The following is a 21,106-nucleotide window of genomic DNA, read 5'->3' on the forward strand; positions in this document are numbered from 1 at the left end:
TGCTTCTTTTGTGGGGGGAGGGATGGCCAAAGTGGGGCTTTAGAAGTCCAGACATTTTCTGCCATTCAGCTGAAGAGAGTCCGTTGCCCCAGGGACAGGATCTGCAGGGGCATGCGGCTCATTCCCCCTTTCCTCCATTGAAAGAACGTAGGTGTGGAAGGGCTGCAGGGAGGACGGGGGACACGCCGAAGCCCTAATGGGTTAGGCCAAACCCTTTCAATTCTGAAGGTCATTGCCTTTTACCATTCTCTCAGAACTGTATATAACCATGTTATACAAACCTAGTAAATCTTAAAGCATGAGTAGAATATGGCATGTGGAGGGTCTGAATATGTTGCCATGTCCTTACTCAGCACATGGCAAGTAGAGTTAGTTGGGTAGATTGCCTCCTGTTTTCTTCATTCAATGGGGTGAAGAGCCATGGAGAGAGGACCAATTTCCTATCAGCTGTGAAGTCTCCTGATGTGATATTGTGTCTTCCTTTTACCAATTTGTTCTTCCTGAAATAAACTGCCTCCATTCAACAGCAAAAGGCAAAGTTTGTCTCAGGTTGAGCTTACCTTGGTGTCTCTGGACGAGTCCGTGTTTTCTCAGCGCAGTTCAGAAGTGGTTAACTGGGCCTCCCAGAATGTTCTTCATTTTTGCATTTTGGCCTACAGCTATGGAGTGCTCTGGTGGTCTCCCATCCAAAATATTAATCAGCCTGCAAGATCAACCAAGTTAAATTGGTGCTATTGCCCTGATGCAGCCCACAATGCAAGGAGCCAGCAAGAAAAGCACAAGCTAATCAGATGGTTTTGACATCCGTGCTTGCATCTAGCACATGTGATTAAGCCTAAGAACAGCCTTGTTCCTCCAGGCCACAGCCTGCCTTGGTGCGGCCTTTTTCCCCCAGTGGCTAACCTCTGAGATGTTCACAAGCAGGAGACCCTCCCCTCAGGGGCTGCCCTCAGCCCAGAGGGAGCATGGAGTCTTCAAGACCCATTGCTTTGAGAGACCTGGCCTCCGTGAATGTATCCAATCCCTTTTGTAAAGTCATGCCAGTTGGTGGTGGTTGTCATGAGGCAGTAATGAATTCCACAAGCAATTGTGCACTGTGCAAAGACTGCAAAAACAGCTTTATACAGTGGACTTGGGTTAGTTCTTGGCCTGGTGAAACACATTCTAGTTGAGCCTTCACTTTTGTGGCTTTAAATAACCTCCATGTTTATAGTTTGATGAAGAGATTTGGCCCTTTCGTGACAGCCCAAGTTGGCAGTTTCGCCTTTGCACGTACCCTCGTTGTTTTCAACTGTTTCTCTCCCCCTGGATCATAGTTGCCACCATGTAGGGTTGCTTCCCAAGTGGGAGTTCCAAACCAAGACTGGCTGTTCTAAGGCACAGTCATTCAGAGGGTCTTCAGTGTGGCCTGAGCCTGAATGTATATTCATTAGATTTATATTCCACCTTTTTCTGTAGGATTCCTATTTCCGAAAAACAACAATCCTGTGAGGTGGGTTGGGCTGAGAGAGATGGATTGGCTCAACCTAGCTGGTTTCCCTGCCTAAGGGGAGCGGGGACTAGAATTCACTCTCCCAGCATAGTGATGATTGCGTTAATATAGTGGGGGTGGTCACATATTTAGTTACCCCATGATTTACTGAATCAACCTCTTTAACCAACAGATGAGATCATGTAGTTGTCTTGTAAACCAGCTGACTACAATTTAGCTGAACTTGTGAAGAAACAGCCTGGCTGTGGAACTAAGCCATGTGTGAACCCAGTAAATTATGACATACTTAACCACCATAAATAAAGCACAGCTTAGTACAACATGAAACCCAGCAATTGTACATCTCAATATATCAATACTGAAAGAAGAGGGTGGAAGCCTTAAGGAAGGTGTTCCTTGTGGCCAAATGAGGCCTCAGCACAAGAGTCATAATAGAATTGGAGAGTTGGAAGGGACCAGCTGCTAAGCCTTGAATTCCTTATTTTGTATAGGCGCGCCATATTTTTCGTCCCTAAATGTGATTCTTTGATTATGAATCCATCAAGTTAGTATGGACTCTTATGGACCACATGGATTTTCTTCAAGACAACCTGGTTCTTCCAATGACACACCCATTGCTGCTGTAATGAAGTCCATCCACCTTGCTACTGGTCATCCTCTTCTCTTTCCTTCCACCTTTTCCAGCATTGTGGACTTTCTCAGATAGCTAAGTCCTTAATGTTTCCAAAATATGATAATGTGAGGTCATTTGTACCTTGAGTGGATTAATTTGTTCAATGATCCATTTGTTTGTTTTCTTGACTGTCCATGGTATTCTCAGGAGCCTTCTCCGACACCAGTGTTCAAAAGCATCAATATTCTTTCTATACTGCTTTACTGTTGCTTAGATAATCATAAAAGGCAGAAGTTATCCATTACTTCAATATATTCATCATCAGTTCTAAGGCTGGCTGCTGTACCTGTTATCATTAGTTTGGTCTTCTTTACATTTAATCTTTTTCTAATTTTTTTCACTGCACTCTTTGACTTTTCATTACTAAAGCTTCCAAATCATTTGCATTTTGAGCTATCAGAGTCTCAATGTAGCCCAAATTATTGATGTTTCTTCCTCCAATTTTAAAACTCTGCTCATCTTCCAGTCCAACTTTCTTCAATCTGTATTCAGCATATAGGCTGAATAAGTAGAGACCATACAGTGGGGCAAAAAAGTATTTAGTCAACCACCAATTGTGCAAGTTCTCCCACTTAAAAAGATGAGAGAGGCCTGTAATTTTCATCATAGGTATACCTCAACTATGAGAGACAAAATGGGGGGAAAAATCCAGAAAATCACATTGTCTGATTTTTAAAGAATTTATTTGCAAATCATGGTGGAAAATAAGTATTTGGTCAATATCAAAAGTTCATCTCAATACTTTGCTATATATCCTTTGTTGGCAATGACAGAGGTCAAACGTTTTCTGTAAGTCTTCACAAGGTTTTCACACACTGTTGCTGGTATTTTGGCCCATTCCTCCATGCAGATCTCCTCTAGAGCAGTGATGTTTTGGGGCTGTCACTGGGCAACACAGACTTTCAACTCCCTCCAAAGGTTTTCCATGGGGTTGAGATCTGGAGACTGGCTAGGCCACTCCAGGACCTTGAAATGCTTCTTACGAAGCCACTCCTTCGTTGCCCGGGCGGTGTGTTTGGGATCATTGTCATGCTGAAAGACCCAGCCACGTTTCATCTTCAATGCCCTTGCTGATGGAAGGAGGTGTTCACTCAAAATCTCACGATACATGGCCCCATTCATTCTTTCCTTTACACGGATCAGTCGTCCTGGTCCCTTTGCAGAAAAACAGCCCCAAAGCATGATGTTTCCACCCCCATGCTTCACAGTAGGTATGGTGTTCTTTGGATGCAACTCAGCATTCTCTCTCCTCCAAACACGACAAGTTGAGTTTAGAACAAAACATTCTACTTTGGTTTCATCTTACCATATGACATTCTCCCAATCCTCTTCTGGATCATCCAAATGCTCTCTAGCAAACTTCAGACGGGCCCGGACATGTACTGGCTTAAGCAGGGGGACACGTCTGGCACTGCAGGATTTGAGTCCCTGGCAGCGTAGTGTGTTACTGATGGTGGCCTTTGTTACTTTGGTCCCAGCTCTCTGCAGGTCATTCACTAGGTCCCCCTGTATGGTTCTGGGATTTTTGCTCACCGTTCTTGTGATCATTTTGACCCCATGGGGTGAGATCTTTCATGGAGCCCCAGATCGAGGGAGATTATCAGTGGTCTTGTATGTCTTCCATTTTCTAATTATTGCTCCCACAGTTGATTTCTTCACTTCACATAAGCTGCTTGCCTATTGCAGATTCAGTCTTCCCAGCCTGGTGCAGGTCTACAATTTTGTTTCTGGTGTTCTTCAACAGCTCTTTGGTCTTGGCCATAGTGGAGTTTGGAGTGTGACTGTTTGAGGTTGTGGACAGGTGTCTTTTATACTGATAACAAGGTCAAACAGGTGCCATTACTACAGGTAACGAGTGGAGGACAGAGGAGCCTCTTAAAGAAGTAGTTACAGGTCTGTGAGAGCCAGACATCTTGCTTGTTTGTAGGTGACCAAATACTTATTTTCCACCATGATTTGCAAATAAATTCTTTAAAAATCAGACAATGTGATTTTCTGGATTTTTCCCCCCATTTTATCTCTCATAGTTGAGGTATACCTATGATGAAAATTACAGGCCTCTCTCATCTTTTTAAGTGGGAGAACTTGCACAATTGGTGGCTGACTAAATACTTTTTTGCCCCACTGTACAGCCTTGTCTCACTCTTTTGCCAATCTGGTGACAGTCTGTTTTGCCATGTTCTGTCTGGACTAAAGGTAGTCCTCATTTAGTGACCACAATTGGGACCAACAACTCTGTTGCTAAGTGCCGTGGTCGCAAAGCAGAAAATCACGAGATCACTATGGGCTTATGACCTCACTTCCCCTTTGGTTGTTAAGTGAACCATCACATGACCCTGGCTTACGATTTACTTCCGCCTTCTCTATTAACTCTGCTTGTTGCAAGTCAGTTGTGCAGCACATAAACAGCTTCCTGGCCTGTATACAGGTAGTCCTTGCTTAGTGACCAAAGTTACAACCACTGAAAAAAATGACAACCGGTCCTCACAGTTACGACTGTCACAGCATCCCATGGTCACATTTGTAACCTTCCCAGTTGGCTTCTGATAAGCAAAATCAATGGGGAAGCTGGCAGGAGGTTGCAAGTCACAGTCACATGATGTCTTGCTTAACAACTGCAGATGATTCGCTTAATGACTGCAACCATAACTTCTGTTGGTAGGTGGGGCGGTCACAGGATGTTTCACTTAATGACCACTTCACTTAGCGATGGAGTTGCCACTCCAGTTATGGTTGTTAACCAAGGACTACCTGTGTAAGTTTCTCATGAGGACAATGAGTTGTTCTGGGGTCCCCATTTTTCTAAGTACAGTGGTACCTCTACTTACGAACTCCCCTACTTACGAAATTTTCGAGATATGATCAGCTCCGGCCCCAAAAATTTACCTCTACTTACGAATTCGCCTCGACTTACGAGCCATTTTCCTCCTGTTCCACGTGGTCCGCGGCCCTTTTTCCGCCCGTGCCACGTGGTCCGCAGCCATTTTCCACCCGTGCCACGTGGTCCGCGGCCATTTTTCTGCCCGTTCCACGTGGTCCGCGGCCATTTTCCGCCCGTTCCACGTGGTCCGCGGCCATTTTTCTGCCCGTTCCACGTGGTCCACGGCCGTTTTTCCGCCCCTGACGTGTGGTACGCGGCCATTATTTCTGCCCTGCCGCATGGTCAGCGGCCGCTTTTCCGCCCCTGACGCGTGGTCCACGGACGCCAGAATGGATTAACAGTAATTACATTGAACCTTATGGGAAAATTTACTTTGACTTGCAACCAACTCGACTTGCGATCAGAGTCACAGAATGGATTAAGTAGTAAGTAGCTGTACATTCCACAGCTTACTATGATAAATACAATTGAAGGCCTTTCTATAATGAATGAAGCACACATCGAGTTTCTTTTTGATCACACATGCATCAACAATAATGCATCTTGTTCTCCCTTTTCACGTAGGGCTCTAATCTGATTTGGATGACCTTAAACATTAGGATATTATATGATAGTTTGCACATTCTTGGGTATTGGTATGTAGACTGAACCACTGTGCTGTTCTCCAGATTTGCTGGCTTAGTGTGGCTTACACATTGCTTGCTGTATTTTATTTATCTATTTCTGTAGGTATTCCATCAATTCCAGTAGCCTTCTGACCTGGTAATGACTGCTGATCTAACTTCATCTTCTAGTACTAGAGGTTCTTGCAAATAGGAAATATTTTCTAAGGTAGTTTTGATGTTGACATCTCTAGTGTACAAATGTTCAGTATACTCCTTCCATCTTTATTTGATTCAACACTTATTCATTATCTGGATAAGGGGATCCAGAATTACAGAATGAGATGTAGAACATTTTGTCTAGACTTCTAATCTGTCCAGATAGGATTAGAATCTCAGTCTGTAATCCTGAGAGTTGGCCAGACATCTCAATTTTGTGCAAATCTCATATCATCAGCCACGACTTGTGGGATCAGGCAGGGAAAGGTGGCCTAAACAGAGCCAGAGCAGAGTGCTTGCCTTGGCAGGTCCCCAAAGCTGGCTTTTTTCCCCATGCCTGGAGGCGTAGGCTCTGTGTGAGCCCAGCTGGGGTCGGTACAACAAACCATCATCACAGGAATATGGGCTCACAGGAACAGGTGAATCTATAAAACCAGAGGGGGGGGAGGGGGAGGGGGAGGTTAGCAGCAGCTCTCAGTTCAACCTACCCCCAGTAGGTTGTGTCGGGAGGGAGCACTGGAGGGAACGTCAGATAGAAATCTAACCAAACAAAAAGAGGGCATCGCTCCCCTTGCCCCCCCCCCCCCCCCCCAGTACTGGTCCCAACATGGCATCCTTGCTTTAGCTCAGCTCCGCTACCCACTTGGAACAGGAATACATCGCCTTCCTGTCCCGGGGCCTCCTACCCGCCCTCCTCCTCTCTCCTCAGCACTCTGGCGAGCTGGAGAAAGCACTCCGGGCGTTTGAAACCAGCCTTGCTGAGTCTGCACCCCACTCCCTGCCCCGAGCGACTCCCGTGCAGGGCAGCGCGAAAGGGGAGGACGCGCGTGCTGGGTACCGCGCCCACGGGCGTCGGGCGTCTCCAGTAGCTGGGGCCCCTGAAGATACGCGCGCTTGCTGCCCTGCAAGGTGGGCCAGGTTTTTCGCCCCTCCGAGTTCTCTCGTCTCTATGGGAACGGGGGACAATGGTGGTGGGTGGGGCTTAGGCTCCCACTTCCGAAGCGCCGGGCTCGGGGCCGGATCCAGAGAGGATCATGGCCAGCAGGTTGGTGAGAAAGCGCAGCCTCTGGACTTCAGGGAGGGGGAGGGGGAGGGGGCTGGCGCCCTCAGCAGCCCCGGAGAGGGGGACCCCTCTCTCCTTCGCAAGTGACTTGAACACCCCCAGCGCGGAGGCCGCCCCCTGCTTGCTTCCCCCGCGCCCGCCGCTCAGCTGTCTGTCTCTCGGCCGTCGGCAGCACCTACGGGAAACTGTGGCGGGAGTCGCGGAGGACCCTGAAGGAGCTCTTGGAACAGGAGTTGTCCGCCGAGCCGACGAAGCCCGAGAGGAGCCGAGCCATCTTCTCCCACCGGGTGGCCACCCTCTTCCTGCGTTACATGCAGGTGGCACGGCGCCTGGAGGCCTGCTATGACCAGGTGGTGCATCCGCAGAAGCGCCTGGTGCTCCGTCCGCTGCTGGACAGCGTGCTGGGCCGCATCCTGGAGCTGAAGCAGGAACTGGTGGAGCTGGACCTTTCCGAGTATCACTACATGGACCACGTGCTGGAGGAACTCAAGCTGACGCCGGTCAGTGGAAGGCTGGGTGGGGCTGGCCCTTGCTGGAAAGGCCTGGGGAGGCTTCACTCTCGCCGTAGCAGCCCCCCCCCCAGGCTCTGCTCCCAGCTGCCACCCCGCTGCGCCTTGATGCTGCCCTGCTGGGCTTTCCCTTGCAACAGACTTCCCTGCTCTCCACCAGTCCTTGAGCCAACCCAAAACAACACCAGCAAGCATGTAATGTGCTGGCTGCCCTGCCCTCGCCTCAGTCATCCTGCCACCCACATGATGCTTGCCAACGCTAATGGGGCTGTCCTTATTCTCAGTGTGGAGGCCATGAACAGGACGAGGATTGGAGGATTTCTCCCACCACATGCCCTCCAGCTTGGTGCCCTCCCCTCCTTCCAAAGACCACCCCCCAGAAAGAAGATGTCCACCAATCACTCATTGCCTTTATTATAGGGAGGTGGGGCTAGAGCTGGAGAGGAAGTAAGTTTTGAGAGAGGGCAGGTTTTGCCACAGGAGCCCAACTATTTTCTGATATTGGGCTCCTTTGGGATATAGGTTTAGCCCTGCTCCAAAGCACCCCGAAGATCAGCTGACAGGCATGGGGAGAGTCACCCTGGGTCACACCTCCCCTGCCACCCTTGGTGATTAGCTGGTTTTTGGGCTGATCCAGGCCTCTAGGAGACCTAGCAGCAGCAGCCGCCTCTCCTGCTGCCCAGTGCACTGGCCTGAAAGACAGTGTCGGGCACCAGAGGGGAGAGATACACTCATGTCAGCTTAGAGTGGTCTTGGGCTGACCCCACCCCCTCGGGGCACCTGACTGCACCCACCACAGAATGACTGATGACACACACCAGCAAAACCTGTACATTATTGGGATAAGGAGAAAAACTGTCTCAGGTATGCTCTGGGGGATTAGGTGAAGGCAACACCTGAGGAGCAGGTAGAAAAAAGAGGTTGCCAGAGTATGCTGGGAGGTGGGGAAAGGTTTGGAGTTCACACGTTGCCACTTGTTTGCCCTTGAATTGGCATCAAGCAAGAGCAGCAGATAATCCAGCCATGTTGCCAGTCCAGCCTCTGCTGCCCCTTGTTCTAAGTCTCTGCCACATGGAGTTGTCCTGATGGGTGAGGGTGCCACTGGAGTAGGCAAGGGGGATTGGGTCTCCCCTCTGGCTTTGTGACTGACCTTCAGTAGGCAGTGGGTCCCTGCAGCAGGGGTGAGGGGCCAGGGTTCTCTAGGCTGGGCCGTCTGCCTCTTCCACTCATTTGGGCCTCCCCCAGTTTAAAATAATATGAATGTATGTGTGTGTGTGTGTGTGTGTGTGTATCATCAAGTTGTTAATCACACTTAGCGACCACAAAGATAGATTTTATCCAGGACTATCTGTCCCCAACCTGGTCCTTCAGGGCTTTCAAGGGTGCACCCACAGTCACTCTAACCGAGTCCATCCCCCTTGCTGCTGGTCATCCTCTTCTTCTCTTTCCTTCCACCTTTCCCAGCATCAGAGCCTTCTCCAGAGAGCTGGGTCTTCGTATAATGTGTCCAAAGTAGGATAATTTGAGCCTGGTAATTTGTGCCTCAAGGGAGAACTCTAGTTTGATTTGTTCAATGATCCCTTGGTTTGTTTTCTTGGCTGTCCACGGTCTTCTCAGGAGTCTTCTCCAACGCCAAAGTTCAGAGGTGTCAATACTCTTTCTATCTTGCTTCTTCATAATCAAACTTTCAGTTCCATAGAGGGTCACAAGGAATACCACGGCTTGCACAGTTCTGATATTTTAGGTATAGACCCATCATGGCATTTGACCATGTTTTCCAAGGTCTTCATGGCTGCTTTACCAAGTGCTAGTTCACGGTGTATTTCTTGACTGCTTGTTCCTTTAATGTTGATGGTTGATCCTAAAAGGCAGAAGCTCTCCACCACTTTGCTGTCTTCACTGCCAGGTCTAAGGCTGGTGGTTCTACCTGTTGCCATTAATTTGGTGGTCTTTATATTTAATTTTAGTCCCATTTTTTCACTGTGCTCCTTGACTTTTAGTACTAGGGCTTGCAGATCCTTTGCATTTTCGGCTATCAGGGTAATGTCATCAGCATAGCGCAGGTTATTCATGCTTCTTCCTCCAGTTTTAAAACCACGCTCATCTTCTTCCAATCCAGCTTCCCTTAATATATATTCTGTATATCGGTTGCATAAATAAGGGGAGAGTATACGGCCTCATTGCGCTCCTTTGCAACCTGGAGCCAGACTGTTTTGCCGTGTTCTGTCCGAACTGCGGCTTCCTGACCTGTTTCTTATGAGGACAAGGAGATCATCTGGGATTCCCTTTATTCTGAGCACATTCCACAGCCTGATGTGATCAACACGGTCGAAGGCCTTTCTATAATCGATGAACCGCATCCTGACTACTTTTTGGTATTCTTTGGCCTTCTCAGTTATCCAGCGTGCATCGGCAATAACGTCCCGTGTTCCTCGGCCTTTTCTAAAGCCAGCTTGAACATCTAGCATCTCTTTTTGCATTTAGGGCTCTAATCTGCATTGGATGATCCTAAACTTATTTTGCTACCAAAATAAGAATGATTTTGGATTTAGAACCTTGCCTGACTCTTCTTCTGTTGCTTTCCATATTTCAGTGGGTCTTCCATCAGTTCCTGTAGCCTTCCGACTTGGTAACCACTGGAGTGCTGATCTAACTTCATCTTGTAGTACTGGAGGTTCTTGTAAGTAGGGAATACACACACACTCCACAAAGCAGTGGGGCCCTGCTCTTCTATTCTCCACCTGGTTGGAAGCAGCGCCTGAGGTGGGGCAAGGGAGACAGGCAGGGAAACAAGGCCTGATGGAGGGGAGACTGGCTAGTGACTAGAGGGAAGGGGCTGTTCACACTCACATCCAAGGTAATGGGAGACAAGGTGTTACAGCTTTTACACACCCTGAAGCTATTGTTGGGCAGTGTCAGAATAAGGGGGAAAGACTACACTTACGCTGGCACACCTAACGGTGACTTAAGGCTGTTTCACTATGGGCTGGGAAGATGGATGTGATCAGGGTTTAATTGTGCTACTGAGGACAGGCCTCTTCGAAAGAGGATGAAGGAGAAAAGTAACTAATAAAACAGTTTGGGTTCAGAGAGGCTTCAAAGCTTAGCCTAATGCTTGAGAATATAAAATACAAATAGCTTACTAAGGGGCTGAAACTGCAAATTCAGGGCCTATGTGCCAGAGAAGAGGAAGTTGACCCCTGCCTGTTACTCAAGGTTTGCTGACTAAATAAATCAAAACCTAAAAATGCTAGGTTGCTAGGATATGAGACCGGGTGGGCTCTGTCACTAAGGGGTCATTATGGGTTTGCTAGAGAAGAAAGCCTTGGAGCAGTGTGGCGGGCAAGTACCACTGCATAGTTGAAGAAAGTCAAGAAAAATATGACTTCATTAGATCTATACCAGTTGATCTTTGCAGGGTGGGCTGTTGGCTGGACCAGATAAAGAGAAAGGAAGGACAACCTCCTGTGGCCCAGTTGCCTTGGGATCTCTCGCTGATGGTCACTTCCGAATAGGATCTCTGGAACAGCCGACCTTTGAGCCATGGGGGTGGGGGGGCAGGGCAAAAGAAAATTGCCACGCTCATTGGTTCCGGTTCCAAACAGTTTTCCTTTTCGCAGTTTGGGCAGCTGCGCACGCTTCTCCTTAAAAGCCTCACTGCCCAGGTGTCTGAAAGGGGCCTCTGGGTTAAACCTGGTGGGGGCTGTTCTCCTTGGTGGCATCCAGTTCTGGCACTGAGTTTTAGGGAGGACGTTGACAAACAGGGGTGTCCGGAGGAAAGCAGCCAAGATGACGCAGGGCCTGGAAGGAAAAAGGAAGGTTGGTTGGGGGGACTGGGTAGGTTTAGCCTGGAGAAGGAAAGACAGCGGGGAGACGTGACCACCGTCTTCAAGTCTCTGATGGGCAATCACATAGAAGATGTGGGCAGAATTCTTCAGAGCTTTTTCACAGGGTAAGACAAGAAACAATAGGTTTACGGGGAAGGAGGGAAACTTGGGCTGGAGGTCAGGAAGAATGTCCTAATGCTAAGAAGTCTTCAGTGACAGAAGGGGCTGCATCAGGAGGTGGTAGACTCTCCATGGCTGAAGGCAGTGGATCTGCAGGGTCTTGGTGGGACAAGAGCGATGTCACAGCATTGTGCCTCTGCAGAAGCCAATGGCTGGCAATGCTGAAACAGAGGCTGAAGGGCCACCTCTCGGGGAGGCAGTGGTGGTGAATTCCTGCATGAGGAGATCCTTTCCAGCCTTCACCTTCTAGGAGATGAGGGAGCTTTCATCCTGATCTCTTTTCCTCTCCAGGGAAGAGGAAGACGGATTAATTCAGGGTGCTGGGCATTCTGGCTAGCGGGGCTGGAGTTCCCATCAGTCTTGGGGCACACTGAGATGGCTCAGGCAGGGGTTCTTTCCTTTCTTCTGTCTCATCCCGCTGTGCACAGCAGAGTCAGGTTCTTCCAGTGCCAGAGAGCTGGGGGTTTGGATGCTAGCGGGAGAACCAGGAGGGCTGGAAAGGTCTCTCAGAGCTTGATTGAACATCAGCCATGCAAGATAACCATGCAGAAGCAGTTGCTTTCTCCCTGTTCAGTATCTCCCTCAAGGTTGCTGCAGCCGATCTACAACAAGCTGAAGGCGAGGTTGATCACCCTGGCCCAGGACATCCAGTCCTGGTGGATCAGTTCCAGCTGTTGAGTCAGATATGGAAAGTGTTTGGACAGACACACAGCGTTCTTGCCTTTGTCATGCCCCCACGGAGGCATAGTACAACTTTAGCTGGCTGTTTTTATTGCCAAGAAAGATCAGGTCTGCTCTCTGTGAGACTCCTAGTAAAAGAAGCAGAGTCATTCCAAGTAATCAGATTGATTGATTATGTGCCATCAAGTCAGTGTCGACTCTTAGTGACCACATAGATTTTCTCCATGATAATCTGCCCCCAGCCTGGTCCTTCAGGTCTTCCAATGGTGCACCCACAATCACTGAAAATGAGCACACTTTCTGGATTGATATTCTGACCACAGGGAGACAGGCATAGAATCACAGAATGATAGAATCTGAGAGCTAGAAGAGGCCCTGAAGACCCCCCACCAACCCTCAAATCCTAACCACATATACAAAATAAAAACACACAGCAGCCGGGAAAATCATAGACAGCCATTAACACAACCAGGAGACAGGCTTTGTTGCACACCCAGGGCCCCAGCCTTAGGCACAGAACCTGGTCTTCAAGGCCCTATGAAAGGCCAGTGGGGTTGGAGCCAATCTGATCTCTGGAGGGCTGAGGTTCCAGAGGGTGGGCACCATATCCCTCTTGGTGGAATTAACAGTTCAGCTAACTTTAAAGAGGCAAAGGTCCAACCATTCATCCAGAAACCTATCTCAGACTCAGAATTTAACATTTCCTTCCTTGGGAAAACATCACAGCCCTCTGGATTAAATTTATTTATCTCTTCAATCTAGCAGCACTAAGCAGCACAGTATTCTTGTTTGGTCTCCTAGCAGCGTCTCTCAGCTAGGATGTCCTTCCAGCTAGGCTGCCTGGGTTAAATCATAGAGAGTTGGAAGGGACCACAGAGGTCACTCAGTCCAACTCCCAGCTCGGTGCAGGATTGACTGGGGCACCTCAGACCAATCACCATCCAACCTGTCTGAAGATCTCCAGTGGAAAACGCACCACTTTGTGCAGCAGCCCGTTCTACGGCTGGCGGCTCGTACCGCCTGAAAGGTCCTCCTGCCATCCAGCCTCGCTTCCCTCTGGCTCTGGTCAAATGCAACCCTTTCCTGCGTGACAGCCCTTCAGATGCTACCTCCTCTCTCCTCGGTCACTTCTGCAAGCTCAGCGTCCCCAGATCCTTTAAGCAGTCCTCAGAGGGCTGGGTTTCATGTCTTTCACTACTGTGGTAGCTTTCCTCTGAACTGGCGCCAATTTGCTACTGCCTTTTGAAACGCAGTGTCCAGGACTAGAAACAGAAGCCTTCAGATCAGGGCAGAGGAGAGTCAAACGGTGCTTCCCATCAGCGGGATCTTGTGCTCCTGTTAAGGCATCTCAAGTTGGCATTGGCCTTTTCAGTAGCTGCAGCACACTGGCTCATGTTAAACTTGTCGTCAACAAGGACACCCAGATCCCTTTCACATGGAGTGCTGCCAAACCATGTTGCCCTCATTAGATTTCGCCTACTCAGATGCAGAACTGACATTTCTCCCCATCAGTTCCTTCCCATTCATTTCAATCCATTCTCAGGCCTGTCTAAACCTTTCAGAATCTTCTCTTCTTCCTCTAAACTATTAGCCATCCCTCAACTCTCTCATCCAAATCCTTGAGGAAATAAAAATTATCTATCTATCTATCTATCTATCTATCTATCTATCTATCTATCTATCTATCTATCTATCTATCCATCCATCCATCCATCCATCCATCCATCCATCCATCCATCCAAATGTAGAGGCCGCCTGACTCCTTAACAGCTTACAAATAAAAAGAAAAATAACATAGGTAGAAACAAGTAAAAAGAACCCTGGCCAAACGGAAAAACAACACACCAGGCCATTCGACAGACATAACAAATGTAATGAATGCCTCCCCCACCACCACCCAACCCCAAGGCTTTGGAGAACAACCAGGCTTTTAACAAAAATGTTAATACAGCAGAGGGCCCAGGACAGAGCCCTGAGGACTGCACTCAGTAATCCCCTCCAAGCTGAAATGGAAGCAGCTTCCCTCCGCAGAAAAGATCTCAAGGCCGGTCAGCAGAGCGGTACCCACCTCAGTTGGTGTTCATTGGTCAGGGTCAACTGAGTTCCCCCAAAGATAAAGGTTTGCAATCAAGAGATGCTGCTGGAGTCCTTCATGGACAAGGAGAGCCTCGCTTCAGCGATTCATGGCCTGGACCTGCTAATTTAATCCAATTTGCTATGGACTCAGATTGGCATCCGAGCAAGTGTGGGCTTTGGCTTGACTACCATTGGGTCCTGGATCCTGGTCCCTCTGCGAATCTGGAGTCTGCAGGCTAATGATTGCACTAGACTGTGGTCTTGTGATGTTACATTTTAAAAGCGCTACTTTGCCATTTTAACTTAGGAACGTATTGAAGGATAGGATACAGATCATATAAATGATACAAAAGACAACAGCAGCTGTGTCGGTCACCAAATCAAGCTGCGCTGTCCCTTAGTCCAACTCAGTACCAGAATGTCACGTGGAAGCTTTGAATTCCAAAAGCCCCTTCATCAGACAAGACAGGGAGGAAAGGAAAAACTCGGGCCAAAGGGGCTCCCGGGAACGCTTACAATGCCACGGGATTCTCGGCTTGGCGGCGGCAGAGTTACGGGCTCCCCATCTCCCCACCCCCCATGGCACGACCGCCTTCCTTGTTGGAGCACGTGGCCAGAGCGAACTGGTGCTGGTGCTGGATTCAGAGCTTCAGCTCGAGGGAAGGGTCACCTCCACCGGTTCCTTCATCTTCCCAGGCCGAGATAGAGGTACCGATCCCCAAGTACTTCCTGAGCGAACGGGCCAAGGTCCTGCAGGAGCGGCAGGAAGTGCTGGCAGGACTCCTGGCCCGCATGGGGCCCGGCAAGGCCATCACTGTGAGTGTCTGGGCCCCCCTCCCTGGGAAGGGGGCAGGAGAGGACCGGTCACCACGGACCAAGTTGTCACTTGCAACCTCTACCTGTGGAGGCCTTCCCAGTTTGGTGTCTTGACCCACCATCTGCCCCTCCCCTGACTAGACCCTCTTTTCCTAGCCCCCCCATCCCCTGATGCTGCGGGATGAGGCAGTCAGGCTCATCCAGATGGCGGAGAGGATGCGCCAAGGCCGCCTTCGGGCTCACTTCATGGGGGAGATCCGGAGGGATGAGGAGCGCGAGCGGAAAGTGCGGGAGGGCGGCCCGGCTGAGCCCAACCGGGACCTGGCTGCCACCTGCATCCAGAAGGTAAGGGGCGGTCGTCTCTTGCTGCTCCGGGTGGATCCTCCGTGGGAAGCGGGGCCGGGCAAAGCCTCATGCTTTGCCACAGGCTACCTGGGGCAGGGAATGTGCTTGGCACATTCCTACATAGAACCAGCTGACCATCCTAGCGAGACGCAGAAAACATCCCCAGGAACACAATCCCTTCCTAGCCCTAATCCCAGCCCAGCCCTTTTCTTTCCCTGCTTCTGCACACCCCCACCCCTCACCCTCAGGGCCTCCCCCCACTTCTTCATCCACACTTGCATACCTGGGATTCGTGTAGCTTCATCCGTTCCCTTCGGTGCTGCCACATCGCTGGGAGCCAGCCCGCCTTCGGATCCCTCATTAGAACTTTTCCCCTTTAAAAATATCTCTTGTTCCAATGCCAACGGTAAGAGGATGAAACACCTTCTGCAAGTCTAGTGGAATATTCTGCCCACAGAGTGCGCATGTGTGCATTCGAAACGATGCGCGTGGCTACCCGTCTTTGAGCACACTCAGGGCGGCTCACAAGACTGCACAGCCATTACACGCAGACTGGAAGCCCGGCACGAGGTGGCCTCCACAGCCGTCCACGGGCGCCCATTGCTCTACCCCAGGCCTAGGTGGAGAGCCAGGCCCTGACGGCCTTCTGGAAGAATACGAGGGTGGGGCCTGCTGGGTCGCTAGGGAGGGGGTCCCAGTAGATGGCAAGGCTTCAGGGAAGGGACCTGGAGCGTGTCCACCCTCTCTGATCGAGTGGGGCAGGCAGATACTCTCAGGGAGAGACATTTCCACAAATAACCTGGTCCTGTGCCATGCAGGGCTTAAAGGCGATAACCAGCACCTTAAATTGAATGGAGTCCTTTGCCCCAAAACAGTGGTACATTCCACAGCATTTTTCAAGTGAAAAGCTTTGCTCCAATATCCACTCGTTTCCTTTTATGTTTCATTACTGACAGCTGTGCGCACGGCCTATTCCTACAGTAGGTTATTCTAAGCAGACTGTTTCCAGTCCAGAATCTCTGGGTTTGCACGTGAAATGCTAATGCCAAAACAAATCATCCCGTTTTAGGGCTTGGCACAAGTGAACCCCCCCCCCGCCCCCGTTCCCATCAGTCTCCTGGCCCTGCTTCTGGGACGCCCCTTCTCAACGACAAAAGCCTTGAGGGGATTTGCCCAGTTTCCCTCCTAAGGAGGCACCGATGTTAAATGATGGAGGCAATTCCTTCTGTACAAAGCAGGTTGATCTGCAATTCTACTCTGGAGCTTTACAGATAGGAAATATAATAATGGGGCGAGGAGGGAACTTTCTGGAGATTAGATTTATTGTCTGTATAGAGGCGGCTTGGATTGCTGAGAAGGGACAGTCCTGCCTAGATATGATGCCAAATACTGCACACATCAGGGAAAGTGTAGGCTTCTTCAGTGGACACAATCTTTGGGGATCAAGCAATGGTAGGCTGGAGCAACCGAGTCACTTCTTTCCGTGCATATTCTAGGCAGAAACGCCTTGTGGTCACTTGACAGCTGTTACTTTTTCCACCTAGATGTTGAAGAGGCCATGGTTCTCTCTCTGAAAACCTTGAAATGGGATGGGGGGGCAACCTCTGCAGGAGGTGACTAGGCTGGCACATCTCCCCGAGCCATAAAGAGCCTGCTGTGCCCTACTGGTTTCCAAGCCCTGGTTAGTCAGATTGTTATTACTGCATTTATAGCCTGTGACTTGTTGTTGGCTTGCTGGTTAGGACAGGAAGCTTCCTCTGCCTTCCTCCAAGAGCCCCCCACTCGAGTTCTCGTGGGTGAAGGGCTTTGAGGAAGCCTCTGCCTTATCCTTTCTGCCAGCTCGTGGGTTGCACAGCAACTTTCTCAAATTGATTTCTAGCTTAAAAGAAGGGGGGGTTCCCAGCCCGAAGTGAAATAAGGAACAACGAACCAATCACCGGTGTCCTCAAAGGGGGGACAGGGCAGAAACTGGCAAGAAGCAGGGAGAGGCCTGGACCGGCTCCTGTGCAAAATTGGCTACTGGATTTAACTGCTCCTGGTTCTCCTTCAGAAGAGTCTAGTCCCTCCTTCAGAGTCTCCTCCTTCATGCAGAAGTTGTCTGTCTTCCTCTTCATATGTAGCTATTCTTGACTCCCTGGTGTTGCTTCACACACAACTGGATTTAGAGCTATGCAAACTAGACATATAATGATGGGTGTGCAAAAACAAAACTGCAGCCACAACAAAAACTAAGTCTGATTTTATCTACATTTAAATATAATTAAAATCAAATTCCAGTATATAAGAAGAATTATTCCCCATCTTTTAATACTTTTCCTCTCAGTCACATGAAAAGTACAATTTGGGGACAGTTTTGCAGGGCTCTGAACACAGCACCCAATGTTTTTTGCCCAAGGGTAATAGGTTACATACTCCCACCTAGTGAGAATCCAGCATGTCACTGACCCTACGTAAGTGCCAAGCAGATGAGTGCTGTGCGTGCCAAAGCTTTGCTGAGATAGACAGCCAAGTCAGCCTCTGGGAGGGAATGTCTTCCTAGAGGCTGAACAAAATGCCGTTCCAAGTAAAGTTGACACTTCACCTGTCCGTGCGTCCTTTTAGAGCAGTGCTTCAGAGCAGCAGCAGAGGAAGAACTGCGAGGATGGTATAACTGGGCTGAAACTTTTGACCCTCCTCAGCTGCCAAAGGCTTCCCGTTGCCAAGCCAGCCCATGGGAGTTTGGCTGGCCTACTGGTGGATCAGACGAGCATCCTTGTGCCTCCAAAGCGGCCACGGCAGCCGGTGAAGGGGCGGGGTTCTAGGTGCTTTAGCCAAGCACTCCTTAGTCCAGTCTTTGGACAGGACAGTTGCTGCGAGGCACGTCGGCCCCGGTGGGAAGTCCGTGGTGCGAAAAGGCCGAGAGCTGGGTCAGGTTTGGCCCTGAGCCCCAGGCACCTGAACAGAAGGGGGGCATGGCCTAGGGCGCCATTTGTGATTAAACGGACAGTCTTTGCCATCCACTTTCAAACCCTTCACTGAGACTCCATGAAAATTCCCGGGCACCTGACAGAACCGGCAGGCCCGACGCTCTAAGTCACTGCTTTTCACGACCCGCCCGTTTCCGTCGGGGTGCCAAGCCTTCTGAGACTCGGGATCTCCGCGGCGCCCACGAGTCCAGGACTCGTTCTCTGGGCTCCGCGCTTGGCCGCAGTTCCAGCTGCCAGGGTCACTGCAGGGTCCGGGGAAGGTCCGGGGGCCGCAGCGGCTCCTGCAGCCGCAGCCCCCGAAGAACCCTCGCTTCGCTGCGCTCCTCCCCGCAGATCTGGAAGGGCCACCGGCAGCGAAGGCTCACCAGGCAAGCGCGCCAGACCGAGATGAACTTCATCGGCATGGTAAGCGGTCCCGCCCCGCCGCCCCGCGCCGCCGGTGGGGCGCAGGGGTGCGGCTGGTCGGAGCCGCGGGGCGGTAACGAGCCGGGGCGACGACCCTCGACAAGGCGGGCCGCCGGGGCTGCCCTGCCGGTCGCCCGGAACGGGCCGGGGCCGTGCGCGCGCCCCTCGCGCCGGCAGGCTGGAAACCGAGCGGAGGTCGCGACCGCGCCCCCAGCCGCGGAAGGAGCGCCCCCCCCCGGCCCGCCGCCGCAGCCGCCGCCGCCGCCGCCGCCCCCCCATTAGCGAGTGTTTAGTTCAGCGTTTTAAATAATTGTGTCCTCGGAATGATATTTAGAATCCATTTGGGGGGCAATGAGGCGGGAAAGTGCCTGCGCGCCGCGGCCGCCGCCGGGCAGGGAAGCGCCGCGCGGGCATATTACAAACTCATTACCGGGTAATTTACGCCTCCGCGCTCGGCCCCCGACGGCATTCCGCCTAATGGCCCCGCCGCGCGGGGAGAGGCGGCGGCGGCGGCGGCGGCGGGCGGCGGCTGACCCGGGCACCGACCGCCGGCCGCAGGAACTGGAGCCGCAGCTGCTGAGCCCCTCCCCGGCCATGATCCGGGCCCAGCTGGGCGAAGAGCTCCGGCGCATGCGCCAGGCGGACTACGAGGCCGAGTACCGGGAGGCGCTGGACCACATCCGCGACGCCCTCTTCGAGCTGGAGGGGCCGAACCTGCGCGAGCAGCTGCGCGAGGAGCTGCGCCAGTGGTTCATCGAGTGCCAGTGAGCGCGCGCGGGCGGGCGCCGGGCCGTCCCCTCTGGTCGAGCGCCTGGCCCGAGCCTGCTGCTGGCCGGGCTGCTTGGCGGGCGGGCGGGCGGGGCGGGGCAGGGGCTCGGCGGGGCCGCCCCCGACCCTTTGCAGCCGGGCGCCTCCGGGGAACGGGTTGCGCGCTGCTGCGCCGGTCGCGGGGGTGCTCCGTCCACCACCGGCGGGCTCGGGCTCGGGCGCGGTGCTGGCCCGCGACCGCCAGAAAGGGCAGAAAGGTGCCCTGCCCTGCCCTGCCCTGCCCTCTGACCCGAGGCTCGGCCTTTCCCGCTTCCCGCAGTGACCTGATCGGCCGCTTCCCCGACTACCCCGAGGAGGAAATCGGGGGCTGTGAGGTCCTTTTTGCTCAGAAGACCCCAGAAGAGGTATGGGGGACAGGGGTGGTGGGCCTTGCCCTGGGGATGGCCTCCCCAGGACTGTCATCCCTCCTCTTTGCCCAGCTGAGAACTCCTGTCTGTTCAGGTGAGGGCCGAGCTGGATCTGGCCGAGACCAAGGCCGACACGAAGAAGAAGGAGAAGGAGAAGAAGGGGAAAGAAAAGAAGGAGGAGGTGAAGAAGGAGGAGGAGGAAGACAGGAAGGGGAAGGACAAGAAATCGGTGAGCGATGTCCTCGGCCGGGCTTCTCCCCTGTGAGATTGCCGGCCGGGACAGGCCTGGCAGGACTGGCCTTTGGAGAGGCTGCAGCTTGAATGGGGAGAATTAAGGGGCTTGCAGTTCTCCCTAGGAGGAAGACGAAGGGCTGAAGCTGGCTCCCTCGAAGTTCCTGGCCACCATCAACCAGGGATTCCTGCGGTACACGGGTGAGTACACGGGTGAGGAGGGCATCGTACACGGGTGAGGAGGGCATCGGGGCAGGGGCGGTAGGCTTCTCGGGGCGCTTGGTCTGAAAAGGCCAGGAGGTGGAGGTGGAGGTAGTAGGTGGGCATCTCTGGAAGTGCCCTGCTTCACAGCTCTGTGTGTGGCATGGACTGAGTCCTAGCCCAGAGAAGGGGGCAGCCACCAAGGCCCTTCTCTCTTTGGAGGACTTGGGCCCTCGCCCTCTTTCTGGGGTTGGCTCTTCTCGGGCTGCCAGATTGCTCCAGGGAAGCCTATTGGCGGTGGGTAGGGCTGCCGGACTGCTGGCATGCGGGGTCCAGTGCCCACCAAGGGCAGGCCGGCCAAGCTGGATTGGGATCCTAGGAAGGCTCCCTGGGGGTGGGCTCACGGGTTGTAGGAACGCACGTGCCTTGCCCCTTCCCTAAGGCTGCTGGAGTGAAGAAGATGAGGCCATCAATTTTGAGCAGCGTTACCAGCCTAATCTGATTAAGGCTGAGAAGAGGAGAGAGGTGGAGACGGAGATCCGGCTGCAGGTGGGTGCCACCTGGATGGCGAGGAGGCCAGGTTCAGGCAGCATCTGGAGAGGCAACGGGAATGCCTTTCTCTCCCAGGTGGACGAACTGATGCGCGAGGAGCTTCGGCACTTGCGGCTGGCCATCGACCAGGAGGAGACGAAAGCTCTGAAGACCAAGGCCAAGAAGAGTGCCAAGGTCAGGAGGACCCGGGTTCCTTTCCCCTGAGCGTCGAG

General features: G+C 51.9%; 1 protein-coding gene across 1 annotated transcript in view; it reads left to right on the forward strand.

Moving 5' to 3' along the window:
- Nucleotides 1-6,816: 6,816 nt before the first annotated feature.
- The window catches only part of DRC11L (dynein regulatory complex subunit 11 like), a 34,399-nt gene continuing 20,109 nt past the window's right edge, over nt 6,817-21,106 (forward strand). The window contains exons 1-12 of the mRNA XM_088147690.1: nt 6,817-6,916; nt 7,033-7,430; nt 14,900-15,019; nt 15,176-15,364; nt 17,966-18,165; nt 18,414-18,808; nt 19,070-19,499; nt 19,823-19,907; nt 20,005-20,139; nt 20,267-20,342; nt 20,785-20,891; nt 20,970-21,068. Of these exons, the coding sequence (XP_088003816.1) occupies nt 6,817-6,916; nt 7,033-7,430; nt 14,900-15,019; nt 15,176-15,364; nt 17,966-18,165; nt 18,414-18,808; nt 19,070-19,499; nt 19,823-19,907; nt 20,005-20,139; nt 20,267-20,342; nt 20,785-20,891; nt 20,970-21,068 (2,334 nt within the window). The remainder of the gene's footprint in view (nt 6,917-7,032; nt 7,431-14,899; nt 15,020-15,175; nt 15,365-17,965; nt 18,166-18,413; nt 18,809-19,069; nt 19,500-19,822; nt 19,908-20,004; nt 20,140-20,266; nt 20,343-20,784; nt 20,892-20,969; nt 21,069-21,106) is intronic.

Source organism: Python bivittatus, unplaced genomic scaffold (assembly GCF_059951505.1).
Source record: "Python bivittatus isolate LINGU-HERP-01145 unplaced genomic scaffold, Pbiv_v1 ctg000600_np1212, whole genome shotgun sequence".
Classification (NCBI taxonomy): domain Eukaryota; kingdom Metazoa; phylum Chordata; class Lepidosauria; order Squamata; family Pythonidae; genus Python; species Python bivittatus.